Below are 24,515 nucleotides of genomic sequence, written 5' to 3'. Positions count from 1 at the left end.
TGCTCTTCATAACGCCAGGTAGAAGGCAGAAGCCTGGGTCTTCCCAGACAAACTCCTGTTGCTTAGTGCCAGAATGGATGGAATTTGTAGACAAAATACAAGACTAGCAGTGACATGCAGAGTTGTGTCTTGGGATAATACAGTCTGGGGAAAAGGAGGCTGAGAGGTGACCTCGTTGCTCTCAGCAGCTTCCTGAGGGGAAACAGAGAGGGAGATGCCAACTTGGGCTCCCTGTGAACCAACGGTGGTATTCATGGGGACAGCACAAAGCTGCACCAGGGAAGGCTCAGGATGGACGTGAGGAAACATTTCTTTACGATGAGTGTTGTCAAACACTGGAATAGGCTGTCTAGAGAGCTGGTTGATGCCCCATGCTTGTCAGCATTTGAGAGATGTTTGGACAATGCCCTCATTCATATACTTGAACTTTTGGGTAGCCCTGAGGTGCTCTGGCACTTGGACTTGATCATCATTGTAGTTCAATTGGAAGTGACCTATTCTGTTCTATTTTCCAAAGGATGTGTACTGGGGCTTGAATATCCATTGCTAACGTGCTGGCCTTTCAGAACAGGAGGGCTTGTGTTTCTATTGAAAGAAGAATCTGGCTGCTCCCTTGATGCCTGGCCACCAAACATCCCCCAATTTATCCTGAAGTATTTTCATGTGTGCTCCACTTCCACATTAACCTCCCCCCCTGAAGAAACAATCCAGAAAGCCACCGCCGGCTCCCCCAAGCCTCCCAACACCCCAGCTGCCACATGTGGCAGGGGCTGGCCGGGGGCCGAGGTGGCATCTCGGTGCCATCGCTCCCTGGGGGTGCTTTGGGAAAGGGCGGCTCTGGAGCCTGTGGGACACCGGGCAGGGGAGCAGCTCCGGCCCGGACCCACCGGGAGATCTTGGGGAGATCTCCCCCGGGCACGCCGCCACCTCACAACCACCCCGGGCTCCGCCGTTGTCGCCCGCCCAGCCCCGGGGCAGCTCGGGGGAGGGAATGAGGGCAGGAGGCGGCGCGTAACCGGCTCTAGGGGCGCATGAGCGAGGCTCGCAGCGGGCTGCAGGGAGGCGGGCACCGGGGGAACCGCTCCGCCGGGGCGGGCAGGCAGCCAGCACCGCTCCGGGCCCGGGCTCGGGCCCGCAGCCGCAGGTAACGGTCGGCCGGCGGCAGCACCGCTCCCGGAGCGCCGCTCGGTGCCCGCTGAGGGGAGCGGGGCGGCGCCATTTTGGGGCCGGGCCGGGCTCTGACGCGGCCTCCGCTGCACGGAGCCGCCGGGGTTCCTCGGGCGAGCTCCGCCTGAGGGAGAGGGCTCGCGGGAGGCGGAGACGGGGTCCCAGAGCCCCTCGCAGAGCTTCGGCTTCGTGGCCGGTGAAGCGGTTCTGGAGCTGCACCGCCTCAAACCCCCGCTGTGGGTGTGCGGGAGCTGCCTCGCTCCGTGCCCGGGAGCCTCGGGGAGCGGTGCCGGGGCAGCCGAGCCGCCTGCCTGCCCTCGGGTTATCGCTGAGTCGCTGTGGAAAAGCCCCTGTGAGGGTTCCCTGCTTCTCTCAGCCGTCGGAGCAGTCCCTCTGCTAGTGCTGAGGTGGGCGAAGTGGCAGCTGAAAGGCTGGCTCGGTCAGCCCCTGACACTCGGTGGGCACAAAGGCAAGGAGAAGAAAAAATCCACATCGTAGCCATCACCTGTGAGCTTCTCGGTGTGCAGGTGCCTTTCCTGGCCTCCTCATCACTAGGGTAGTTTCTGGGAAGATGTTAAAGTGTCCCCGCTTTCAGAAATGGGCTTTTACTGCTGTGGTATATCTGGGTTATGGAAGCTTTATGAAGGCTTTGACCAATATATCTGGGTTACAGACGATTTATGTATGCTGTGAACTGCAGTAGGTCTATTTTCTGAGGTAATGGGGGCATGACGAAGTATATCACATCTCTGTTTAATCTCTGACCCCATGAACAGCATCCATGTGTTTAGCCCTTCCCACATATCAACAGGCCTCTTCCTGGGCAAGGGAGGTGGCTCAAACATCTGGGCAAGGACACACACACAAAATGAATTGTGCTGTAGAGTTTTAGATGAATCTGTTCACATATCCCTTTCATACCGTATGGCTGAAAGGGTAGATAAATGATTTTGAGCCCCCCTTTCAAAAGTCACATGCCCGTGGCTGAATTTAGTGCCTTGAAGCCAGCACTGAGTATTGACAGGAGGATGGCAGCGATGAATTATTGAACGTGAAATACTTTTCAGTCTTCTGAGTGTTTAGTCCAAGCAACTGAGTCTTAACATGGATTTTACAGAGCATGGGAAAGGCCTCTACAGGAAGCCACCATTTTGACTGCTGTGCCTAGCTCATCTAAGTCTAGTGCTCTTGAGTTTTGTGCCAGGTTTTTGAGATCTTAAAACATATATTTTCCATATTGCCGGGTAGGATGCTGTTTGGCTAAGAGTCTGGAAAATAACCTGATTTACTTTGGTTTTGGTGCTAAGTGAGTTTGTCTGCAGGAAGCACGCATTCTCACAGAGTGGGCAATTAAAGCTCTCTTGATAATCAGAGAATATTTCAAATATGTGTCAAATTAAATGGAGTAGTAAATGTACCAGAGGGATGGGTTGAATGAATTGTGTGTCCTATACATTTCTTCTGGCATGAAGTGGCAAGTAGAGGATGGAATTTGCATATTTCTTCAAAGCAATATGTAATAGGAATAGTCTTGAAAGTTAATTAAATGAATTTTCAGCCTGTGTTCTACAGTGGGGTATGATCCATAAATCAGAACAAAATTTCAGCTGCCTGTGAGCTCACCAGTTAGAGAACACACATAAAAGCACAATATACATCCTTTATTGCGTTCAGTAAAGAGTGAAGTACCTCTCTTTCTTTTTGTGTGTATGCTGTTATGGCTGTTTCTTTTTCTGCAAGCAAGAGTTTGAATAATTTTGTGAGCACAAACAAGATTTTAAATGCCAGGGAGGACACAAAATGTTCTATCCTGGACTATTGATTATAAGTGTAGATTCAATTTTGCAGTTTGAAATGAAATATTTCTGGAGTCATTTGCTCTCAAGAGAAATCCACAATAAAAGCATCTAATGGAATTTTTGTTGCAAAGGAGTCAGCCTTATTTGTTGCAGCATCCTTAGTACCCATGACCAAGGCTGATGGAGTGACACTCCCGCTGGCTTTAATGAGTTGCATCTAATCATAGCACGGTCTGCATTGGAATGCCAGAACATCTTCTCATGATGGCATCTTCCTGCATGCTCTGTCTATTCCTGGGCATATGGTGTTCATTGGTGCTTTTAGCCATCCATTCTGTACTGTGCTTTTTCTTTTCTTTTTGAGAGAATTACTTAGGCCTTCTAAAACTTGAGACTAGAATAGGGAAGCATCTGTTCTCTTCAGCATTAACTCTATCCAAGATATTGTAAAGTTATTATATAACACAGATCTTACATTCTTGTGTGTTATTGCGTATGTAGAAGAATAACCGAAGGACTCTGCCTGATTCATGTTAAACCAAATGCTTAAAAGTTGTACTAGGAATTTGCTATTTTTACATGATTTTCATTTTTCTCATGTGCTCAAGCTTAGATTTTATCTTTACTCATTTCAGGAGTGCCTCTGAATTGCAGTCCAGAAAGAAGAAACAATCGTCTTGATTTAAGTTGAACGTTTGTGTCTAAGACTAAGAACAAAGCCATGCCAGTGCTTTCGGAAGACTCAGGTAACTAATCTGCATGCTTTCAAGAGACTGGTGACTGAAAACTCGGTGTACGTGCAGGAAATGAATTCTCATTGCAGTTAAATAAAATAACATTAAGATGGCTCAGCTAGATTTCATGGGAGTTACATGAAAGAATATACAAAGACAGTCGAGTATAAAAGGTGGAATTGAAGTTATTAAGATTTCAGGAAATACCTGGTTTCATAAGAATTCTTGAATCCCTGAATGAGCGTATGCTAGTAACCAGGCTCCTATGGACAAACCTCTGTATAACACAGGCTCCTATGCATGCTTGTTAAATATCAGCCCTTACACTTCTGCTGCTTGCTGTGCCACCTGTTATTTTATTTTTTTTAATCAGCCATGGTCCACCAGGAAAAAACTAATGTTTGTCTGCCTCTGTACACTGCAAGATTGGGATATTGACGGTTTAAGCACTTAGAAAACTAGCCACAAGCTTTGCTTTCAGCTCAGCACCAGGCCTTTTCTTCTCTGGTCAGACCTGACTTCCTAAAAGTTGCCTCAGAAGTAGAAATGGCAGGGTAACACTTGTAAATAAAGTTCCTTGGGAAGCAGAGCTGGTGGCTGTGCAACAAAGGAGGTGGCTCAGTCACCTTGTGAGTCTGCTGTGATGCTGTAATAACTCAAAGTTTGTTAGAAGGCCAGCTGTTACAGGAACAAAGGGACATGAACAAAGGGAACAAGGGGAAAACTTCAATTGTAATAACTTTAAAAAGTGCATGGTTGTAGTATTTTTTGCCTTAATATATGTTGTGTCTCAAGCTGTATTTACTGCTTAAGAAGGAAGCATTAAAAATGAGTGGAGGTTAAGCACTAATCTATGTGCAAACTTAATAATAACCAAGATGGTACCCAAGTAAATGTAGTTGACACTTAAGTTTGTAATAGAAGATCCTGTGAGACGTGCCATTTACAAAAGTTCTATTCTGTCTTGAATTTAAACTTAGGTTTACATGAAACTTTGGCTCTTTTGACATCTCAGCTAAGACCTGATTCAAATCATAAAGAGGAAATGGGATTCCTTAAGGACGTCTTCAGTGAAAAGAGTCTCAGCTACCTGATGAAGGTAAAAGTTTACCAATTTACATTTTCCTTACAGGTTTATTTATTCTCTGTTCCCTCAATTTATCAACCATTTGCTTTGGCAAAGCTAACTTCTTATGGCATAGAACTCTGTTCTGACCAGAGCACATATTTATTTGAGCACAAACATGAAGAACATTCAATGAAAATTGAGAAATTTTGTTCAGACAAAACCATTTCAGCCTGGTGGTGGGTGGTCATGTTGATTTGTGTAATTGGAATCAGATTGGAAGTGCCATTCTTAAGGTTTAGTTGATAGTTGGATTGAGAGCATTTTATAGGTTACTTGATGTGATTGGGCACTTCACGTGCATTTTGGCAATAGCTAAAAAGCCATGTGAAATGCCTTCATTTTTCTCTTATGCTGCTGAAGTCCTAACAGATCTTTTGGTCTGTGAAACTAAGATTAGCAAAAAGAAGACTCAAAAACTCCTAGACAAAAAAATGACCTCAAGAGAGAATATTTTTTGATGCTAGTCTCAGAAAAGTTATACGTAAAATATTCCATGTATATTTAGGAAGTTTTGTATCTCTCTGTGGTAATATACTCGAATAATCTTTTTTAGATTCATGAAAAACTCCGTCATTATGAAAGACAGAGTCCAACTCCTGTTTTACATAGTGCAGCGGGATTAGTTGAAGATGTGAGTAAAAATTCTTGTTTTCCTTTTTATCCCCCTTTCTTCGTTAAGCCTGCTCTTCTAACAAATGAAAGCAATTGTGCTCTGTATTTCTCCTCTCTCCTGCATCCCCTCCTTCTACCTTCCTGCTCCCTGCCCCTTCTCTATCCTCCTAAGCAATCAGCCTAGTGCAAGAATGCTTCCATTGTTTCTCTCTTGTTTGTTTGTTTGTAAGGATTGGGACTCCAGGGTGCCTTTTGGTATCCAGGCTTTGTAGGGGTACAGGGAGACTTCTATTGTGTGATGCATGCAGATAATGCTGCCTGGTTATAGAAACAGTGTTAAACTGCTTTATCACAGCATAAACACAAGAGTGTTGTTTCACATACCACTAGTGAATTCTGTATCGAGTGTCTAGAATTACGGACACCTTTTATTTTCAAGTTGCTCATTTTTATTTTAAAGGTAATAGAAGAATTGCAGACTGCACCAGTGAATAATGAAGAAAAAGAGCTTCTTCAGCTGTTGTCAACACCACATCTCAGGGTAAAAAAAATACACCGCAGACCTTAGTCAAATTCTTTCGCATAACTCCCAACAGTATTCTGTACAGGAAAAGTTACTTTGGGGAGTCTGTAAGAGAAATCAAAAGCCTCCTACAAACTAGTTCTGTTCCACTGTGATTTCCTGCAACAGGCTTTAGAAAGTGAAGGGGATTGAGAAGACACAGTATTAATGCCTGGACTTACTTTACGTATCAACATATGCCACCATATAATTTACATGGTGGATGAGATAATCACTGTTAAGAGAGTCTCTGACTTCCCTCTTTTTCTGAAGTGTATAGACACAATGAGACAAGTGCAAAGGTGTGTAGGCTAAATGAAAAGAGTAACTGACAGATATGACTGAAAAGCATGGGTCAGTCTGTGAGTTCCTGTCTTTGAAAGTCCAGGAGAAGGGAAAGGAAACACCCTGTGTTCTTCCACCATGTATATTAGTGCTTTGACAGTAGATTAGCTTCTTATTTCTTTTTATTAATGTAAAAAGAGCAGAGTTTAACACTAAATACAGGCCTTTTCAGTATTATAGCCGGAAGACCAATAAGAAATCACTTATCTATGCTACAGGACTTCTGTGTAGGATTTTCCTTAAGATAGCTTTTTGGGGAGTTTTTTTTTTGTATATTTTTTTTGTTTTTCAGTTTGCTGTAATGTCTGAAACATAACTGGAAAGCTGTGATACTCCATTAAATTACTGTTTCTGACTTTCTTTAAACAGGCAATGCTTGTAGTACATGACACTGTAGCACAAAAGAACTTTGACCCAGTCCTTCCACCTCTTCCTGATAACTTTGATGATGATTTTGATGAAGAATCAGTGAAAATTGTTCGGCTAGTGAAAAATAAAGAACCCTTGGTATGTTTAAGATAATTTGTGTCTAGTCATACAATTCTGTAGTGCAAAAGAGTTATTGTAAGTACAGAGGAGGTAGGTGAAAGAATCTGAAAAAAAATTAGTGTTCTGAAGCTAGTAAGATAGCATGAGACGAAAACTTTGGTAAACACACCTTCACATCTTGCATGAGATACATTATAGATATGTGTTCATACCTTAACTTTGCGGGGAGTATGGCCTCTGAGGAAGCAGTATATGATAAAGTTATTATGCTTATTATACATCTTAATTATTTTATTTTTGTAGCTAATGTAAAATGAATACCTTCATTTACATGAATGTCAGTGATGTACGGTAGGAGTATGTTTGATGGCTATATGTAAACCGTATATTGATATGATACTAATTTATACAAATGGAATTGGAAGAATTGATTTCCTAAGAAAAAATAATTGCACTGAGGAAGAGATCTGCTGAAGTGCTTTTTGAAACTGTACATGACAGTAGGTAGTAGAAGAAAGCAGGGACTTGATTCCTGATTAAAGTTTTATATTGCCAGCAGAGCTCGGAAGGAAAACAAACACATGGAAAAAAAAAACACCTAATACTTGGTTTTCCTCCCTTTTATGCTTAAAAGGGCTGGCTCTACTGTATAAAGATTCAGAAGACACATAGAGAAAGCTCACTGCAAGGTATTGCTTTGCACACTTGAGTGACTGATCATGACTATAATGTGTAGGTGTGTGATAAACACTGAGCATAGTGGTCAGAAAAAGAGGGTGCACACATCTTCCTGCAATCATTTGAGATGGGCACTAGCAAAAATTGAATAGTGGTGAAAATTGTCAAGGAGGAAGACAAAAACTATAGTGGAAATGAATTCCAATTTAGAAGACGTACTAGCTTACACGTTATTTTGTTGCTTAGTGTATCCTAAGGAAATTTCTTATGATGGTTTCTTTTTTTGGGGGGGGTTATGTTTTATTTCAGGGAGCTACCATCAGAAGAGATGAGCATACAGGGGCTGTGATTGTAGCAAGGATCATGAGAGGTGGTGCAGCTGATCGCAGTGGTAAATTTCTGAAGAAAGGGGGATTTAAAATAGCATTTATAAACTGTTTTAAAATTCCTAGAATCATGCACACACACATGCATTATATACACATACATAGAGCAGTAACTTCTAGCTAAATCTAATGGTGTTTATTTAAATATATGTAGACTGTTTTGTTTAAAAGATACAACTTGCCTAACTCTTCATAGGCAACTGTTAGAGGTCAAGTCTGAACTACTATGTGGGCTCTCTGTGTAGTCAGTGGAGAGAGATGGACATTGCTGGAGAATGAATCATCCCAACAATGTTGGAATGGGTTTCCACTGCTTGAATTGCCTTTCTTTCCCATTGACTCTAAGGGGAGCCTATGTGGTAAGCTCACCTGACAACTGAATTTCAGGTGTCTAATGGCAGGAGAGGCTTCCCTGCACAGGCTTCAGCATGCTTTCAGATTCTACAGGGTTAATTCATGCAAAGTTTGACCTTTTGTTTTCTAGAAGGTGCTCATCCAGACTTTATTAAATTAAACTGAATTGGCCTTATATGTGATTCATAGAATCCAAGCCTCATGCACTTCTCTAATATACAGGTAATACAATCCCTGAATTAATGAATTACTGTGATGAAAAAATATTAGCTAATTACAGTTTTTTCTTGACTGTTACCATTTCTCATATTAGCATAATCTGATAAATGTAATGCAAAATGACTAGAGCGTGTGCTTAGCATTTCCGTATTTCATCAGTAATCTATTATTTTAATTAGATACATTTTTGTCTAAAAGAGGCACTAGGAAAAATGCCAACAGAGATGGGAGAGGTAGGTTTAAGCCTTAGAAGAAAGGGAGGAAAAGAGATTTTTTTTTTTTTTTAGTTTTAATCTTACATCTTGATATGCTTGCTGTTTTCAATGTATCGTGAGTTGTTTTCTGTTTGCTTTACCGACAAAGTCTTATAAGTCACTAAGTAGTAGTTAGACTGCATACAAATGCAATATTTCTTATTTACCTGGGTAAACAAACCTAAAACTCATAAGGGCCTTTTCATGGCTTGTGTTTTTTGTTGTGGTGTTGTTTTTGTTTTGTTTTGTTTTTTAAAAGTCCAACAATCTTTCAGGGACCATGTGGTGTTGATTTGTCAGTTGACAGCCATGTTATTCCTGCCTTTATAGTCAGCAGCTTGTCTCCTGACCTTACAGAATGTGATCGTTCTTAGGAAACTGTTCCGGTTTTGCATTCTTAATGCTAATCCAAATATAAAGACAGTGACTTTTCCAAAGTATCTCACCACATGTGCTCTGACTCCACATTGGTCTCATATGTGACTGTGGTGCGTCAAAAAAAAAAAGCCATGTGGATGAAGAGCACATTGCCAACTGAAACGCTTGGCTGTAGTAGGAAATCCACTAAGCTGAGGGGGAAAAGAAAGGGAGTTATGTGCTATTGACATAGGTCAGACATCAGAGGAGTGGTGCTTTCCGGTCTGTAGACTTACTTTAATTAACTTGTCTTTTCAGGTCTTGTCCATGTTGGAGATGAACTGAGAGAAGTCAATGGTATTGCTGTGCTTCACAAACGACCAGAAGAAATAAGTCAGATTTTGGTCTGCACTGATTTTTGTTTCAAGATCTTTTCTATTGGGTGATCTAGTAAATACAATAGCTGATGAGATATAACCATGAGTTTAAGCTGTATGTATAGAGCTAAAAGATGGAATCCCTGCTTGTCTTTGCAATAAGAGTTGTTCTTCTCACCGTGGATTATTTAGTCCTCTTCTTTTGACTTCAGAAACTTCCATGGAACTGAATCGGTACCAAGTAAGATACAAATATAAAGTTACATGTTGCATTGTCAAGAAAGTCCCCTTCATGCTTTGTTTATGACAAGCAAATTGCAAATTAAAAGTGTGTTCCTAATACAGAAGCAGTTTATTCATAATATGGTATGTTGGGAACCAGAAGGAAGTCAGCTGTGTGTCCGTTACAGCTGCCAGTCTGTTCTGTATTACCAGATTTCTTGAGGCATTGCCAAATTCGTGCTTCAAGCTTCTCTAACCCACAAATATTGATAGCTCTTTCTAAACCTCCACATCTGTGGTCAGCCTGTTGTGTTGCAGAAAGTGTCATAGCTCTTACTCGTCTCTGACTCCCCTCTTGTGGCTTGGTTCCCCCTTGTCTTGGTGTCAAGTGGGGTTAGTGACGCACTAAGAAGAAAAACAGCCCTAAGAGACAGAAGTATTTGGCAACGGTTCCATCACCTGATTTTAATTTTGATCAAAATTATACTGAATAAGGAGAATGACCTCTTCTAAATTAGGAGGGGGAAATCAAACCCATCCTTTGCAATAATGTATAAAGTTTATTTGTGGGGGCCCTGGGATGGTATTCATCTGTCATGTTTTAAATGCCTGCAATGTAATTGTTTCCTTTTCATGGTTTATTTCTGAGGAAGAACCACAAATATTTATCCAAGCTGATTGTGTAGCTTTTTAATCTGTACAGAACAACAGGCTTCTATGGGACACGGTTCATCTCATACAAAGGAATGTATCTAAAAATAGATTAGATAAACCTATTGTAAATTTCCAAGCACCTAGAAGCACTTTTAAATTTACTGTAGCAAATAAGTGAAATTTGTTAGCAAAGATGTTTAGAATGAATGTAGATGTCTATATTTGCACCCTGAGCAGTGAGCAAGAAGAGCTGCTATCTGTGAAAACAAAAATATTTTTAAATGGTGTATGTCAAAAATATTTAGGCTGCAAAAACTTAAGTTTGTATCAAACTTTAAGCCACAGAAGTTTTTCATGACATATGAACTGTAATCTAGAAATTAATTTGGTTGCTAAAAGGAAATGAGGGAATTTTAATACACGTCTTATGTTCTAGCTAAGGAGTTACTGTCAATGAGTGTCTCCAATAGGGAAGACGCTGTTTTGGAAGATTCATGGAACATCATGATAGCCTCTATAATGAAGTTAAATAGTAGGTTAGCTTTGCCTGTTAAAGTTCTGAGAAGAATAGAAAGGCACTTACTCCTAAATTGGAAATTGAATGGTTTGCATTGTGTCCTTATTGTGCTTTCAATGTTTAAAAAAACACATAAAAAATAAAAATCTCTTTTTCTCAGGCTCAGTCTCAGGGATCAATAACATTAAAAATAATTCCAGCCGTTAAAGAAGAAGATCGTCTAAAAGACAGCAAGGTATGTAACTTGGTGGAATACTGAAGCACAGTTTTCATACTTGCATTTACAGGGATGCCAGTATTTTCTAAGATTCCTGCTGATTCAGTGAGGGGCAGTACAGAATTAGACCCATAATCTAACTAAAAAGATAGTAGGGCACTTTCTTGACGTAAAAGATAGTGCCATCTTATTCAGTATAATTACTTAGACGACTTCTGTCTTCTTTATCTTGGCACATGCTCATTCGTAGCGTTTCTGAAATCTACCCTCTTGGTTTGGTTCACGTAATTAAAGCCAGTGTTCATGCCAGTCTCCTCTTACCACATCCACTCTTATCTGTCCGTTATCTCTGGGCATTTTGCCACTCACTTGAGATAAAACAGATCTACCCATGAGCAGAGCTGCATTCATCATCTGACCATGTTAGGTCATGGCAAACTTCAGTACACCTCTCTCAGTGCTTCATTTGGCCTCCTTGATCAGCAATGACGAACTGTTCAACTCATACCTTCCAGGATTCCTCTGTCAACCTCTGTTGCTGCTTCCCTGCTCTCAGTTAATGAATTTTTCCTTGAAGTGCCTCAAATTACTTGTAAAAGTGGTTCTGCTTTGATGTGTTAAGTAGTGGCAAGATGCAAATCAAAAGATGAATAGTAGATTTTGATGCGTTAAGGGATCGTTCTAAAGACAGCCTTTATAATAAGGCTACTTTGCCTTGAATCCCTCTTTACTGTTTTCTCTCTCCCCTTAATTTTTTCTTGCTTGTTGTGTTTTGTACTTATGTAGACTGTGAAATGTGCTTACTTGGGACTTTGACTCTTGAGTCTCATGTTCCACTGTGCCAATACATAATGACTGGGTAGATGCTTGAAAGTTAGTTTATTTTTCTGCATAGGCAAGTAAGTCAAAATACAGGAGCAACTTGCTGGGATTCAATATTTTTGAGTAGCACAAGGCATAAAGGAGAGATTGAGAGCGTATAGTTTCCTAGTTAAGGATGTGTTAGGAGAGTGCCTTCTAACAGTAGTTTGAAATTCCAAATAGGACAAGAAGAAAGGATATGTTGCTTTCTTTTGAAGGTGTTTATGAGGGCCCTTTTCTGCTATAATCCCAAAGAAGACAGAGCCATTCCCTGCCAAGAGGCTGGTCTGCCGTTTAAGAGACGACACATCCTGGAAGTTGTAAGCCAAGATGATCCTACATGGTGGCAAGCAAAGCGTGTTGGAGACACCAACCTCAGAGCAGGCTTGATCCCCTCAAAGCAGTTCCAAGAAAGGTCTGTCAGTGAACATTACAAGCTTTTTTTTTTTTTTTTTTTTTCCTTATTTTTCTTTAACTAACCATATGGTGTCCCACATTTTTATGTTGCTTTTGTTCACAGGAAATGAAGGGCAGGATCATTCTAGGGAGAATAGCAGATGCTTAGAGGAAAGTGCTAGAAGGCTCCATCTTCTCCAATTATATAATAAACTTCCTAGCTTTTTGGGGATAGTTTATAACTGGCTTGTGCTTTGTAGCATGACAGAAGCACTTGCGAAACATATTAGAAATGAAATGTGGAATATCAGTCTCTTGAGCTTCTTGCCTAATAGAGACATTGTATTTTGCAAACTTGTGCTTCCATAGTATGAGGAAATACTGATTTATTCTAACAGTTCTGAATTTAATGCATTAAATGCATTAAATAGTTGTTTGTTTGTTTTTATTTAAAAAAATAAAAAATGTATCTGGTGTTTCATCTGGCTCCTAAGAGTGTCTTTAGCTTAGACCCAGGTATCTGCAGCTAGAAGCTTTCTCTGTTTTCACAGCAGGATACATGTAACTTCTAAAGCAATAATATACCCAGTGTCTTCTATTTACAGTAGTAGGGGATTTACAGATTTAAGAAGGAATTTGATTTTGGCCTCTGGTTTTATTATGTGATTCTTACTCTAAATTGCTGCTTATATCTTCTCTGGACTGTGCATGTTGAATCAGAGACGTTTTTTTTCCAAGGAGAAGTGCCATTTTGTTCTTTATTTTCAGTGCTATATGTATAATATATAAACTCTTTATAATTCTGAACATAAATGGCTAAATTGTGATTATTTTCTATTTAGACGACTGACTTACAGAAGAACTATAGGCACTCAGCAGAATCCCAAAATTGTGAAGAAGCCATTATGTAAGTTCCTTAAGCAATGTCTTAGTTGATGCTGACTTAGCAGTAATTTTTTCTGATTTCAATAATGATGCTTTTCAACATGTTTTGTGTAATCTGTCACTGATTGATTTGCATGGATATAAGCTGCCACATGGGAGGATTTAGATTTGAGCTTTATTCAGTGCTGCGGGTGCCTGGTGTTTTAAAAAATGGTCATGGCTGACTGTCTCTTTCTGCTCTAGAACATGAGTCTGTAAATGTTTTTTTAGGTGCTATAAAATTTGTTAGTGTTCACATCTTTCCACAGTTTGAAACTTGAAAGCTGCAAAAATAACCCAGTGAGCACTTCTTTAAATTCATACATTAGTACATGAAATGACTGAGCTCATAGGAAAACAAACTGGGGCTTTAAGGAGGATAAAAGCCATTCGAGCTATCAATACCATCTGCGTTTCAGGCTACAGGAAGAGTTCAGCGTTACTGGTCCGTTTCTTAGCGTTACAGAGATGGTCTTAGGCTTTAAAAGGGTTCTTGTTTACAGCTCTGAAGCCTCTGTCAGTGAATTATTCACACAAAACCTGCCACTTGTGATGAAATTGATAGTGATGAAAGGCAGGAAGCATTCTATTATCCCAGAATACAACGTTACTTTTGCTCCTAAGGTACTTCAGCCCAGCTATTACTGATGTGTGGGAGAGCCATGAGAAGCCCAACTGTGCTAGGAGTGCCACCCTCATGTAGACTAGGAATCTGGGAAGCGTCCCTCTTCAATGACAGAAGCCAGCTTCTGCCCCATGATGCTGGTGTATCTCATGAAGAAATACTCTTATGCTATGATGCTGAGTGAAGATGCTCAACCTAATTATAACATTGCATTATTCATTCGATTGAAGCTTTTCAGTATTAGTTTCCATTACATTCAATGTTAGGAGGCATGTAATGGGGATTGTTACTTAGGCAGACGTTTTTGAGACAATTAAGCAGACAAATGGTTTTAATACTAAATTATTTTTTTACTACTAAATTTTAGCATAAAGGTCTTTGATCAGTTGGTAAGGATATATTACTGCGTGGGTTTTTTTTGAGATATAAAAGCCTGATAAGCAAATCAGACCTAAAGAACCTGCCTTAGCATGCCCTCTAATTCTACACAATTATTTGTCAGTCTGTAATCATATCGACTCTGTCTTTCATGCTAACTGCAGATGATCAGTCTTCTGATAAAGGTGGGTACTCTCCTAACTCATTTTCTCTCTGAATGTAAACAAATCTAAAAGGTTTGGTAAGACCCCAAGCAAAGGGAGTAGTAGACATAGCTTATTCCTACAGCAGTTTCTTCCTTATATATTACTTAAACTAATTTAACTTGGATTGGCTTAGGTAATCCAAAGCTGGTTGTCCTCATTTGGGAATTATAAGCACTCAGTATTGATCTTAGGATTTCAGTATAGTGTTTTGCAGCTAAGGATCATGCTTTCATTTTTCATAATTCAGGGGCCTTGGAGGTAGTAGGTAGTAGTTGGGAGGCATTATTATTTATTTTTTTTTAACCTAAATATGCATCATCATATTATTATTATTTTGTGTTGGCATGTGTATGATAAAAAGCGTGGTATCATTGCCATTTTAGTAAAGAATAACTCAACAGTGATAATTTAACTTAATCAAAATGAAGACATTTAGAGAAGTTATTTTGGTCATCTCTGATTACCCTTCTTCAAGTCCAAATACCTTTGAAAAAGTCAGAAGAGGCAATGTAATCGTATCCATTTATAAATCCGTTCATTAAAATAGAGCTGTGTTTGTGGAGTCTTCTTGTTTTACTTAGTCTGAAAAATACACTTTTCAACAGCAGCACTGATCAAACATAAAAGCTGAAGGGTATAAATTCTGGAGACCATAAATACCGAGACATACAATAGTATTGTGCAATATTGACATAGAGGTTGTTGTTGTTGTTTTTAATAGAAAATACTAGGTAAGGCAAATACTTCTGTGTGTGTGTGATTCATATTTGTGTTAGAAAACAGTATATGCATATAATGCTGGATATAAAAATTTTCCTTTCCTCACCAACCAGCCAGATGCATACAGAAGGCACTGTTTAAGCTATCTCCTTCCTCTTCTTTCTCCCTCCTCTTCCCTGTGCCCTCCCCACCTTCTTTTGTTGCAGAGGACTGTGACTGTGAAGGATATTTCAATGGACATTACATAGGTGAGAAACCAAAATTCCCTTCCTTTTCCCTGTAAGAAAAAAACCCAAACAATTAAAAAGAAAAAATATTTAAAAATATATTTTTCAAAAATAATAATAATAAAAAAAAAATCTACATACATAAACATTTCATAAACTAGATTATTTTTGTGTGAAGGTGCTTGGTTTTCTACCTGATAAACAGATTTGTCATGGATTAGATTAGCATACGTGCAGTGATTTGATCTTTAAAAAAAAACAACCTATGAGACTAACTCGTATTCAAAGACTGTAGCTACTAACTGAACAGGAAGTTTACATAAATGAAGACATGGTTTTAGTGTTTCTTGTGTTTTTTCCTCTACAGCTGGTTTACGCAGGAGCTTTAGATTAAGTCGTAAAGAGAAGGAGAACAATCTGAATGACACAAAGCAAGCAGATCAGGCAGATGCAACAGAGTTCCTAACGTATGAAGAAGTCACAAAATATCAGCAGCAGCCTGGTGATCAACGGAGGCTGGTTGTTTTGATTGGTAAGATACAGAATTGGTTCAAATTTTTAATATACTTCCTTCTTCCCATTTTTACGCCCACTCCAAGAGATTTTAATTTTTTATCTATTTTTTAAGATACCTATTCTTGGTCAGCATTTGTTATCGTCTCTTAAGTGACAATCCTTTAAAACACAAAAGCAAACAAAAACACCTCACCAAATCCTTCAAGAAATAATGACACAGGACTGTGTAATTTGCCTGATTCACTTTCAGTGTCGGGGTCTGCTTCTCAAACATGCAAGCTTATACTGTCAGAACAATAATGAAAAGCTGGATGTTGGACAGAATTACCTATCAAAATTTTGCATGTAATTCTAATTCAGTGTGCTTAACAGCTTTTTGCTTAGCCAGTTTTCTGGAGAAAATCAAGCGTATCATACAACACTGACTGCTAGTATTAAAGATTTTCTGATTTACCGCCTGACAAATGTTTGTCCAAAAGCTGTCAAGGATTCGATTTGTTCCTGATAATATTCTTCAAAGTAAAATGTGGCAGGTCATGAGGTGTCTCATGGACAAGTTTCTTCAAGAACTCTCCTGTAATAGATTGTTTGTGTAAAACAGATTTATTTTTTTAAACAGTATTTCATTCCCCACAAAAATCTGTAAGTCATTTCTATTTTATTAGGTTGCTTGGGGGCCAAATTAAATGAGCTCAAGCAGAAGGTTGTGTCAGAGAACCCACAGGAGTATGGTGTTGCAGTTCCACGTGAGTCAAATTTACTGACATTTGTGTGTTGCCGCTTTATCCCATAAATTCTGTTTAATAGTGTAGCGCTAGTTGCATTGATGAATGGTAATTTGTATTTCAAATGTTGATTATATGCATATTTCATAAGTAGTTGAAATTATTTTCTCATTGTAATAAACCATGCTTGTCTTTAATAGCTGAGTAGATGATTATATAACTCGATGCATATGCAGTCTGAAATTTTGTCAACTCAGTTGTTTTTTTTAACTGTGTTTTTCCAAATGAATAGATTGCATTTTTCTCAAGGCACATTAAAAAATAAAAAAATAAAAAAGAGAGAAATTAAATACAGAAGCTAAAAATAAGATTGTGAGCTGCAAAAAAAGAACTTATGTGGAAAAGCTAATATCTTAAGATTCAGCCAAAACAATGCAGTATTCAGTATATTTGTTTAAAAGAGGATGCTTTTTCTTCAAAATGTAATAAACTACATTTAAAGAGAGCAAAAAACAGCAATTAATATGTACAGGGGAAAAAAAAGTCAAAACTTTTACAAGGTTTTGAATTGTTGATTACTGTATCTAGTCTGTTCATACGAGCCAGTTGCAGTGATAGAGGAACAAGATGCTTTTGAAATTTAAAAAAAAAAAAAAAAAAAAAAAGACATTGAGGGCATTGTTGATAAAGGACTGTTAGGCAGGTGTTCAATCACGTGAGTAATTTTTACTTGAATCTAAACGTGCACACAGAAAATACCAGACATTACTTCCATGCCAGGTAAAGATTTCTAGAATGATCACCAAAGCTTCTCCTATATTAATAACAAATATTAAATGAAACAATGTCAAAAGCAGGGGATGTACATAATTGTGCAAGTTTCACAGAAGTGTGGGAACAGCGCTGACAGTAAAGGAAGCATTCTGAGCCTACTGCTGACAGATCAAGCTGCTCTTCTCCTGCATTAGCAGGGAATCAACTGAGCTGTAGCAGGAAGGCTTAAAGGAAACAGTTCAATGGGAAGAATGTCGGGGAAAGGTAGAGATGAAATAATAAAGGTAAATCAAAAGTCGTCTACCTGTAATGATTTTCTATTAAATGTATCATTCTTGGTCTACAAACTAATAATGTTACAGTTTTGGTCTTAATATAAATTCAAGGAATGTAAATGGGTAGGAAAATCTGACTTGTCTCCTATGTTTTGCTTCCTCTCTATTCTAGATACAACCAGGTCAAAGAAAAGTCATGAGAAGGAGGGGGTAGAATACAATTTTGTCTCTAAGCAATCATTTGAGACAGATGTGCAGCAAAACAAGTGAGTTAATTTTAAAATACTGACATAATTAGCAACATTTTAAAAACATGTTCAATTACATTTCATGTAATACAAATACCAAAATCAGATGTAAACTTGGAGAAGCTGTTTGAGAAGGGTTCCACTTGCCAGTAAAGGTTTTTACTCAGTTTGGACTCTTAGTATGAACCCAGAAATCTAGTAAGAGACAATTCAGAAACAACAAAGGAGTGGTAGGAAGACCAAAAGTTAGAATTTAAGCCTGCGTATCATAAGTTATATGATTGGTCAGAACTGAATCTAGTGAAAGTAACAGATAATTAGTTGGTCCTACTCTATCCTCTGTTTAATGTGAAAGATAGCATTGAGGAATTTTATTTGTAATTCCACTTTAAAGTGAATTGTAGACGAAATTTGTGCACGTAAAGGACTTTCTGGAAGATGAATTATGTTTCCTAGAAATGCAGATTTTGGCTAGTATCCCAGAAGAAGCTAAGTCCATATCCTTGTTGGCCTTGCTCTCTTTAATGTGAGAAACAAGTTTCTTCTGTTTGGCTTGAACATCAGTCAACTGAATTAATGCAGCTTCTTCCCCTGCTGTCAGTAGTGCTGATTCACTATTAGTGACATGTGAAGAAGACACTTGCTACTAAGCAACCAGAAAGAAAAAAATAATTGGAAAAAGAAATGCTTTTTTTCCAGACTTCCCTCCTCCCATGTATTTAACTACTGTGACTTTGGGAAACAACTGTCAAATGATGAAAGTTAAATATACTTTCTGGACAGTATTTAATTATTTTTTTTAACTTTTTAGATTTGTGGAACATGGAGAATACAAAGAAAACCTGTATGGCACAAGTCTTGAAGCAATCCGGTCTGTGATGGCCAAAAAGAAGGTTTGTTTGGTGGATGTGGTACCCGAAGTAAGTTCTGCAGTTTATTTTAAGGAAAGCAAATGTTTCTTATTAGGCTGCCAGCCTAAGTAACGAATGTTGTTCACTGTTTGTGGCTACTCGCTCTGCAGAGAGCAATGATGATCTTGGAACGTGCATTTCTGACAGGTGGCCTGGCTGCTAGCTGAGCAGAATAGGGCTCTTCAGAAAGCAATGAACTGTGTACAGTTACTAGATGCCTAGATGATACAGCTCACTGTGGGGTTTTATCTTGCTGTAGGAGAAGTGCACATTTCTGTCCTAGCCTGCTGAAGTCCCAGTCTGTGTTTACAGCATGGATGATTATTTTTTTTCCATTCTTGTTCCTTCTTATTACTACTGAAACACTGCTAAAGTTGTAACCAGTATACATACTAAGGCATAGCACGCTAATCTTTCTTTGAAATTTTGATGCAGATCGTGCAACAAGTCAGGAAAAGACTTCTAATGTTATCTCAGATAAATTACAGATTTAAAATAAGTGTTTGTTACAAACAGTAACTTATCTGTCAAACCCATTTTTTGTCCTTTTCTCAATGTTTATGGCTATGTCTTTGTTTTGGAAATTGCAGATCAAAGCAGGGTGTGTGTGCAGTTAGACCGTGCTCCAGGAAGCATACATATGCTTGTAATACCTTACAGGGCACTGACATTAATTTTTCTCTTGAAGAGCAAGAGGTTATAGTGGTCAGATGTATACTGCACAGGACTTAATATCATAGTGTGTACAAGTGAAATCATTGATCCCAGCTTGAGCAGATCATTGGCATTCTATGCAGCAATAAATACAATATGGATTGACAAAAAATATCTGTTCACAGGCAGTGAAACACTTGAGGACTGCTGAATTTAAGCCTTATGTTATCTTCGTGAAGCCTCTCATTCCAGAAAAGAAAAAAAATGTCCTAAAATCTCCAGTGTCAGAAGAAATCTCAACGCCCTTCGTAAGTATTCTAACTTTACCTTTGAAACACGAAAGAGGTATTTGGGCTAGTATTTCTATTGTATGGAAGAGCACCTTTCCATTACAGGGAGCGTCATAGTTAGGCACTAAGTGGGTCCTGTGGACATCCAGCCTGTCAGATGGAACTTTAAAATGAGGTTTTGGACTCCCCTAAAACTTGACTATATAAGTAATGAGAACACACAAATTAATGAGAGCACATCTTACATGTGGATCTGTGTATGTTGGTGAAGGGTGCAGCCTTGGAAGATGCTACTGAATTCAGATAAACAGCTTTTCAGCTTTAGAAGAGTACAATTTCCAGATGTTAGGTTAGGCAGCACTTCTAATTTTGTAAAATGTTGTGTTAGTGTCTTACTTCCCTCCTGTAACATGTTTCTTCCCCCTCCCTAACACGTCTTGAATTTTTGAAACAGTCTGCCAAATTCCAGCTGTGGCATACGTCTCCTTAATCTCAGTTGTAAGATTTTTACATACCCTTTCCTAGTGGTAGCAGCTCTTGTTTTGTTTCTTTCAAAGTACTGATTTAGTGTGCTAGTATACTTAAAATGTTGATAATTAATTAAAGAAGCTTACTGAAAACTTTGTTTTATTTTTTTGTGTTGATCAGCAGGATGAAGAACAGCAAGAAATAATTAATTCAGCAACATTCATTGAAGAGCACTATGGCCATTTGATTGACACTATACTGGTGAAAGAAGATGTCCAGAGTGCATGTAATCAACTTAAAACTGTGTTAGAGAAGCTAAACAAGGATTCCTTTTGGGTGCCAGTCAACTGGGTTAGGTCATAGCTTGCTATCATCTGTTTAAAGGAAAAAATTGTATAAAAAGTATCTTGTAAATATATGGATTAGAGAAGGGAAATATGTCAGATTTGGTTCAAAACTGCCATTCTATCTAGAAAGTAATACATAAAGACTGGAAAAAAATGAAAGTCAAAAGCTGACACTGCCCCCTTGAATTGGAATCCTGAGTAGCAGCTGTCATTTAAAAGTGCGTACTCAGCCTAAACAGATGAGTAAAATGGACTGGAGTAACTTTTAGACTGTAAATACTGCATTTTGTAAGGTAAAAATTCACAGAGGGTCCTGTGCTTCCAGAGCGTTTAAGCAGGGCCAGGACATTAACCAGCTGGAAGTTTCAGTCTTCGGTGATGCTTTGTGTGGCAAGGTACATCTGAACAAGGTACTTTTCCAGGAACAAATCTACCTACAGAACAAGCTACTTCAGGTAGGTGGGAGGAATATTCTTTGGAGAGTGCTTATATCCTGTCAGTTACTTAAAAGTTCAGCGGACTTCCTTGCACTTAAGATCACTGGTTGCAAATCCTTTCCAGTCAGGCAAAAAACCTAGATCAGCTATGTAAATTGTATATGTGTTAGCAGCTGAGAAATGGGGTGGTTTTGTTGTTGTGGGTTGTTTTGTTTGTTTGTGTTTTTTAAGCCCAGCCTACACTTCCCAGTGCTTCTGGCTGTCTTGCAGAGTTAGTAATTAGTATGCTCGTCCATGGCTTATGCCCACTTTTCCCAGTCTCTTCCTAATGACACAGGACAAATGTAAAGCAACCTGTAAACAAACCTGTGTGACTAATCGATCTCATAAACCAGAGACATTTCTTTAGTCTACATTAAAATTGCGTAACAATGTAAAATAGGACTTTAAGAAGCTTATTTTCTACAAGGTATCTTTGCAAATGCCACCTACTTGGGTACCACATGGACAGCAACATAGCAGCTCTGAAAGGCTGCAAAAAGGAAGAGGCAGAAGTACCAAGCAGGTGAGCTACAGCACTGAATAATTATTCTTCCAGCACTTATGAATACCTTTGTTTGAAATCAGGTAAAGGCTTCCAGAGCATGTTGTTGTCAACATCAAGTCTTAAGAGGAAATCTTAACTGTTAGAGGGCTTTGCAGGTATTGCAGGAAATGCGAATATGAAACCTGTATAGTTATTTTTAGGTGGGCAAGACGAAGAAAACACAGCAAGATCATTCTGGAAGTGCCTGTACCTTTTAGTTATTTGATGAATGTGTGGGTCTTGTGCAGGTGTGTTAGCTGAAACTTGTTCCTGTTTTCTATTGCCTCTTGAGTTCTGATCTTTCCTATGTACTATGCCCTTTAACAACACCTTCTGGTGCACCAGTCTTATTCTTTTAATCTTAACAGTATGATGTTATTCTTGGTCCAGTGCATTCAGCAAAACTAACACCATTGCTTATTAAAAACACATTTCTTACATACCAGTGTCACTGAATCTACGTTAACTCCAGCCCAGAAAAGTTGTGCATCCATCCCCAAACCTGTGTGTCCTGGCAACTTCTGTGTATCATCCTGCAAGGACAGTGCTTTTCACAGTCTGGTAGATCTGTTCTGGCTTGTCAGAGTAGATATGCTGCCAGATTTGTGGCCTCTCGCCAAATGCACAAGGATTCCTTCACACACTGGTGGCCTGTCAGCTCTGCCAGTAGGTTGCTATAATCTTGGCCCAGCACAGCCACCAAAGATAGTGTGACGTATTAGAGGCACACTGACAAATCTAGTGACAGATGTGCCTTCATCCTGTGAAAATCAGTGTAATATTTTAAAACTATTTAAGTAACAGCATCTCAAACTAAGTAGATTTATGAAAGTATCAAATAGGCAGATTGATCTCACCATAGATTTATATTGCAGCTTACGCTTGGTTGTTTTTTTCCTTTTCTTTACAGTCTGCAAAACATCAGATTGTTTAGAGAACAATTTAAAGAAAAAGAGGTAAGACAAAGGGTCAGAATTCACTTAAAGCAATGTTACTATCTAACATCTTAGCATATTCCAAAGGACTAGTGATAACTTAGTTTATGATCTAACATAGTCTAATAGTGAGATGTGCAAAGAATGCAAATACATAAGTACAGTTGAAGTTACATTAACTGAAAATTTAAGATGTTAAGATATACTACAGCTGTTAAATATAAACTAAAATATTCAGTATGAGTTGAATAATCTTTTTTGAAATCTGTGCAGACACCCCATATTGATGTACAGTCACAGAGGTACTAACTTGAGATAGTGTCAGAAATACTTCATTTTTTTGATGTAAGGAAGGCTTTTTTAGATTCAAAGTAAATGATGGTGAGAGAATACGTAAGTATATGCTAAAGCTTGAGGGTAGCTAAGATGAGCTTCTCTCACAGGAAAAAAGAACACATTTGATGCTCTTATTTATTCTAAAAATCCTAGGAAAAGGGTACATGCAGCAGATTGCTGTTACCAGGACAAGATTCCAATCCAGACAAAAACACTGAGTCCTTTCCAGGCCTGGTGTGTGTTCCTGCCATTAGTGAGAGGAAAAAAAATAAAGAGATTATAAAGAAAATCAGAATGTAAAATGTAATTCAAAGTCCTGTTTTTTAAGTGGTGCCAAAAACCCTAAGTCAAAGCACTTAAGCAAACTGAACTATTTTTCCCTTTCCCTACTTGCTCACACCTAAAATTAATGTAGCCTTTCATATTTCCTGTTAGGACTTGTAGTTACTGAATGATGAGCCTTGGCTAACAGCTACAGTGCCTGAAGTTTTCAGGCAGCTTTCCATCCATACTGGCTGTATTTAAAACCGTTTCCCTTTCTAAAATCAGTTGTGTAGTGTACATCCAGGGCACACTGCAGTCAGCGAACTCAGACGTACTCAGCTGGTTTTAAGTAATCCATATCTCCAGCCAAAGTTCTAATAGGATTAAAATAACAATTTAAAATATACACATTTCACATGACTATGAAATGTGCACAGTCTAGAACCCTGATACCTTGAACTCAGCTTATGATACATGCATTGTTTTTATAAAGTGAAACCAGGTGTAAAACAGCATACCTAATTCACTTGAGAGGAGATACGGCATTTTATAGTCTGTTTAAAGTATCTGGTGGTCTGCCAAAGGGAAAAAAAAAAATGTTACAGGTTTTATCATCAAGTGTTATTAGGCATTGTTACAAAACCACCTAATTTATAGAAATATAATTCATGCTATATTTCCTACTCTTACGCATCCAGTTCTTTTGCACCAATTAATAATAACATTCATAGTCAAGTCACCTATGCATTACTTACTCAAGCAATTCAGTAGTTATGTATGGCCAAGCTGGGCATAGGTTTTAGGTATTGCCATATCTGAGAACTTGAGTTAGGATATCTTTACCTTAATTGTCAGAGAATCAGAATCCCAGAAAGCTAGCATAATGGGCTTGCCATACAGAACCTTTTAAAGCAAGCCTAGGCTTGCCTGACAGTTTTCATCAAATATGAATCATCTGTAGCTATTGATTACAGTCAGTGAGTTAACTTCCACCCCCTGAAGCTTACCTGGCCTGTAACATGCCCTATAGAATAATCACAGCCATGGTCATTGCCAGGGAGGAATCAGAGATAAAAATGCATTTAATGTAGCCCAACCTTCAGCACAGAGCCATGGCCCTCTGAAATGCTGCTAGTGTGGTTAGGGAAAATGAAATCTAGGACCCTGGTTGAATCACTTAAACATCACAGGACAGAAACATGAGAACAGGGAGGGTACTTGGTCATCGGGGTTTACATCAGCTTCTTTGACTAAAATAAAATGAAGCTATGGGCAGTCCAAAAAAATTATAGTGATTGAGTTGTCCAAAATGGGCTCACAAATTTACTTTGTTTTAAAAG

General features: G+C 38.8%; 1 protein-coding gene across 1 annotated transcript; it reads left to right on the top strand.

Moving 5' to 3' along the window:
- The first annotated feature begins 1,031 nt into the window (after positions 1-1,031).
- MPP3 (MAGUK p55 scaffold protein 3) lies at positions 1,032-23,132 on the top strand. The gene is given in 18 exon segments (XM_084301347.1): positions 1,032-1,144; positions 3,602-3,712; positions 4,681-4,799; positions 5,383-5,460; positions 5,902-5,982; positions 6,718-6,855; positions 7,825-7,906; positions 9,404-9,489; positions 11,016-11,090; positions 12,152-12,348; positions 13,172-13,235; positions 15,391-15,430; positions 15,777-15,941; positions 16,591-16,671; positions 17,872-17,965; positions 18,759-18,867; positions 19,698-19,820; positions 20,454-23,132. Coding segments are annotated over 17 exon segments (1,737 nt in total). The 5' UTR covers positions 1,032-1,144; positions 3,602-3,687; the 3' UTR covers positions 20,634-23,132.
- Positions 23,133-24,515: the final 1,383 nt, after the last annotated feature.

Source organism: Netta rufina, assembly GCF_964035555.1.
Source record: "Netta rufina genome assembly, chromosome: 24".
NCBI classification, from domain to species: Eukaryota; Metazoa; Chordata; class Aves; order Anseriformes; family Anatidae; genus Netta; species Netta rufina.
This window is presented reverse-complemented; position numbering and strand designations above follow the sequence as displayed.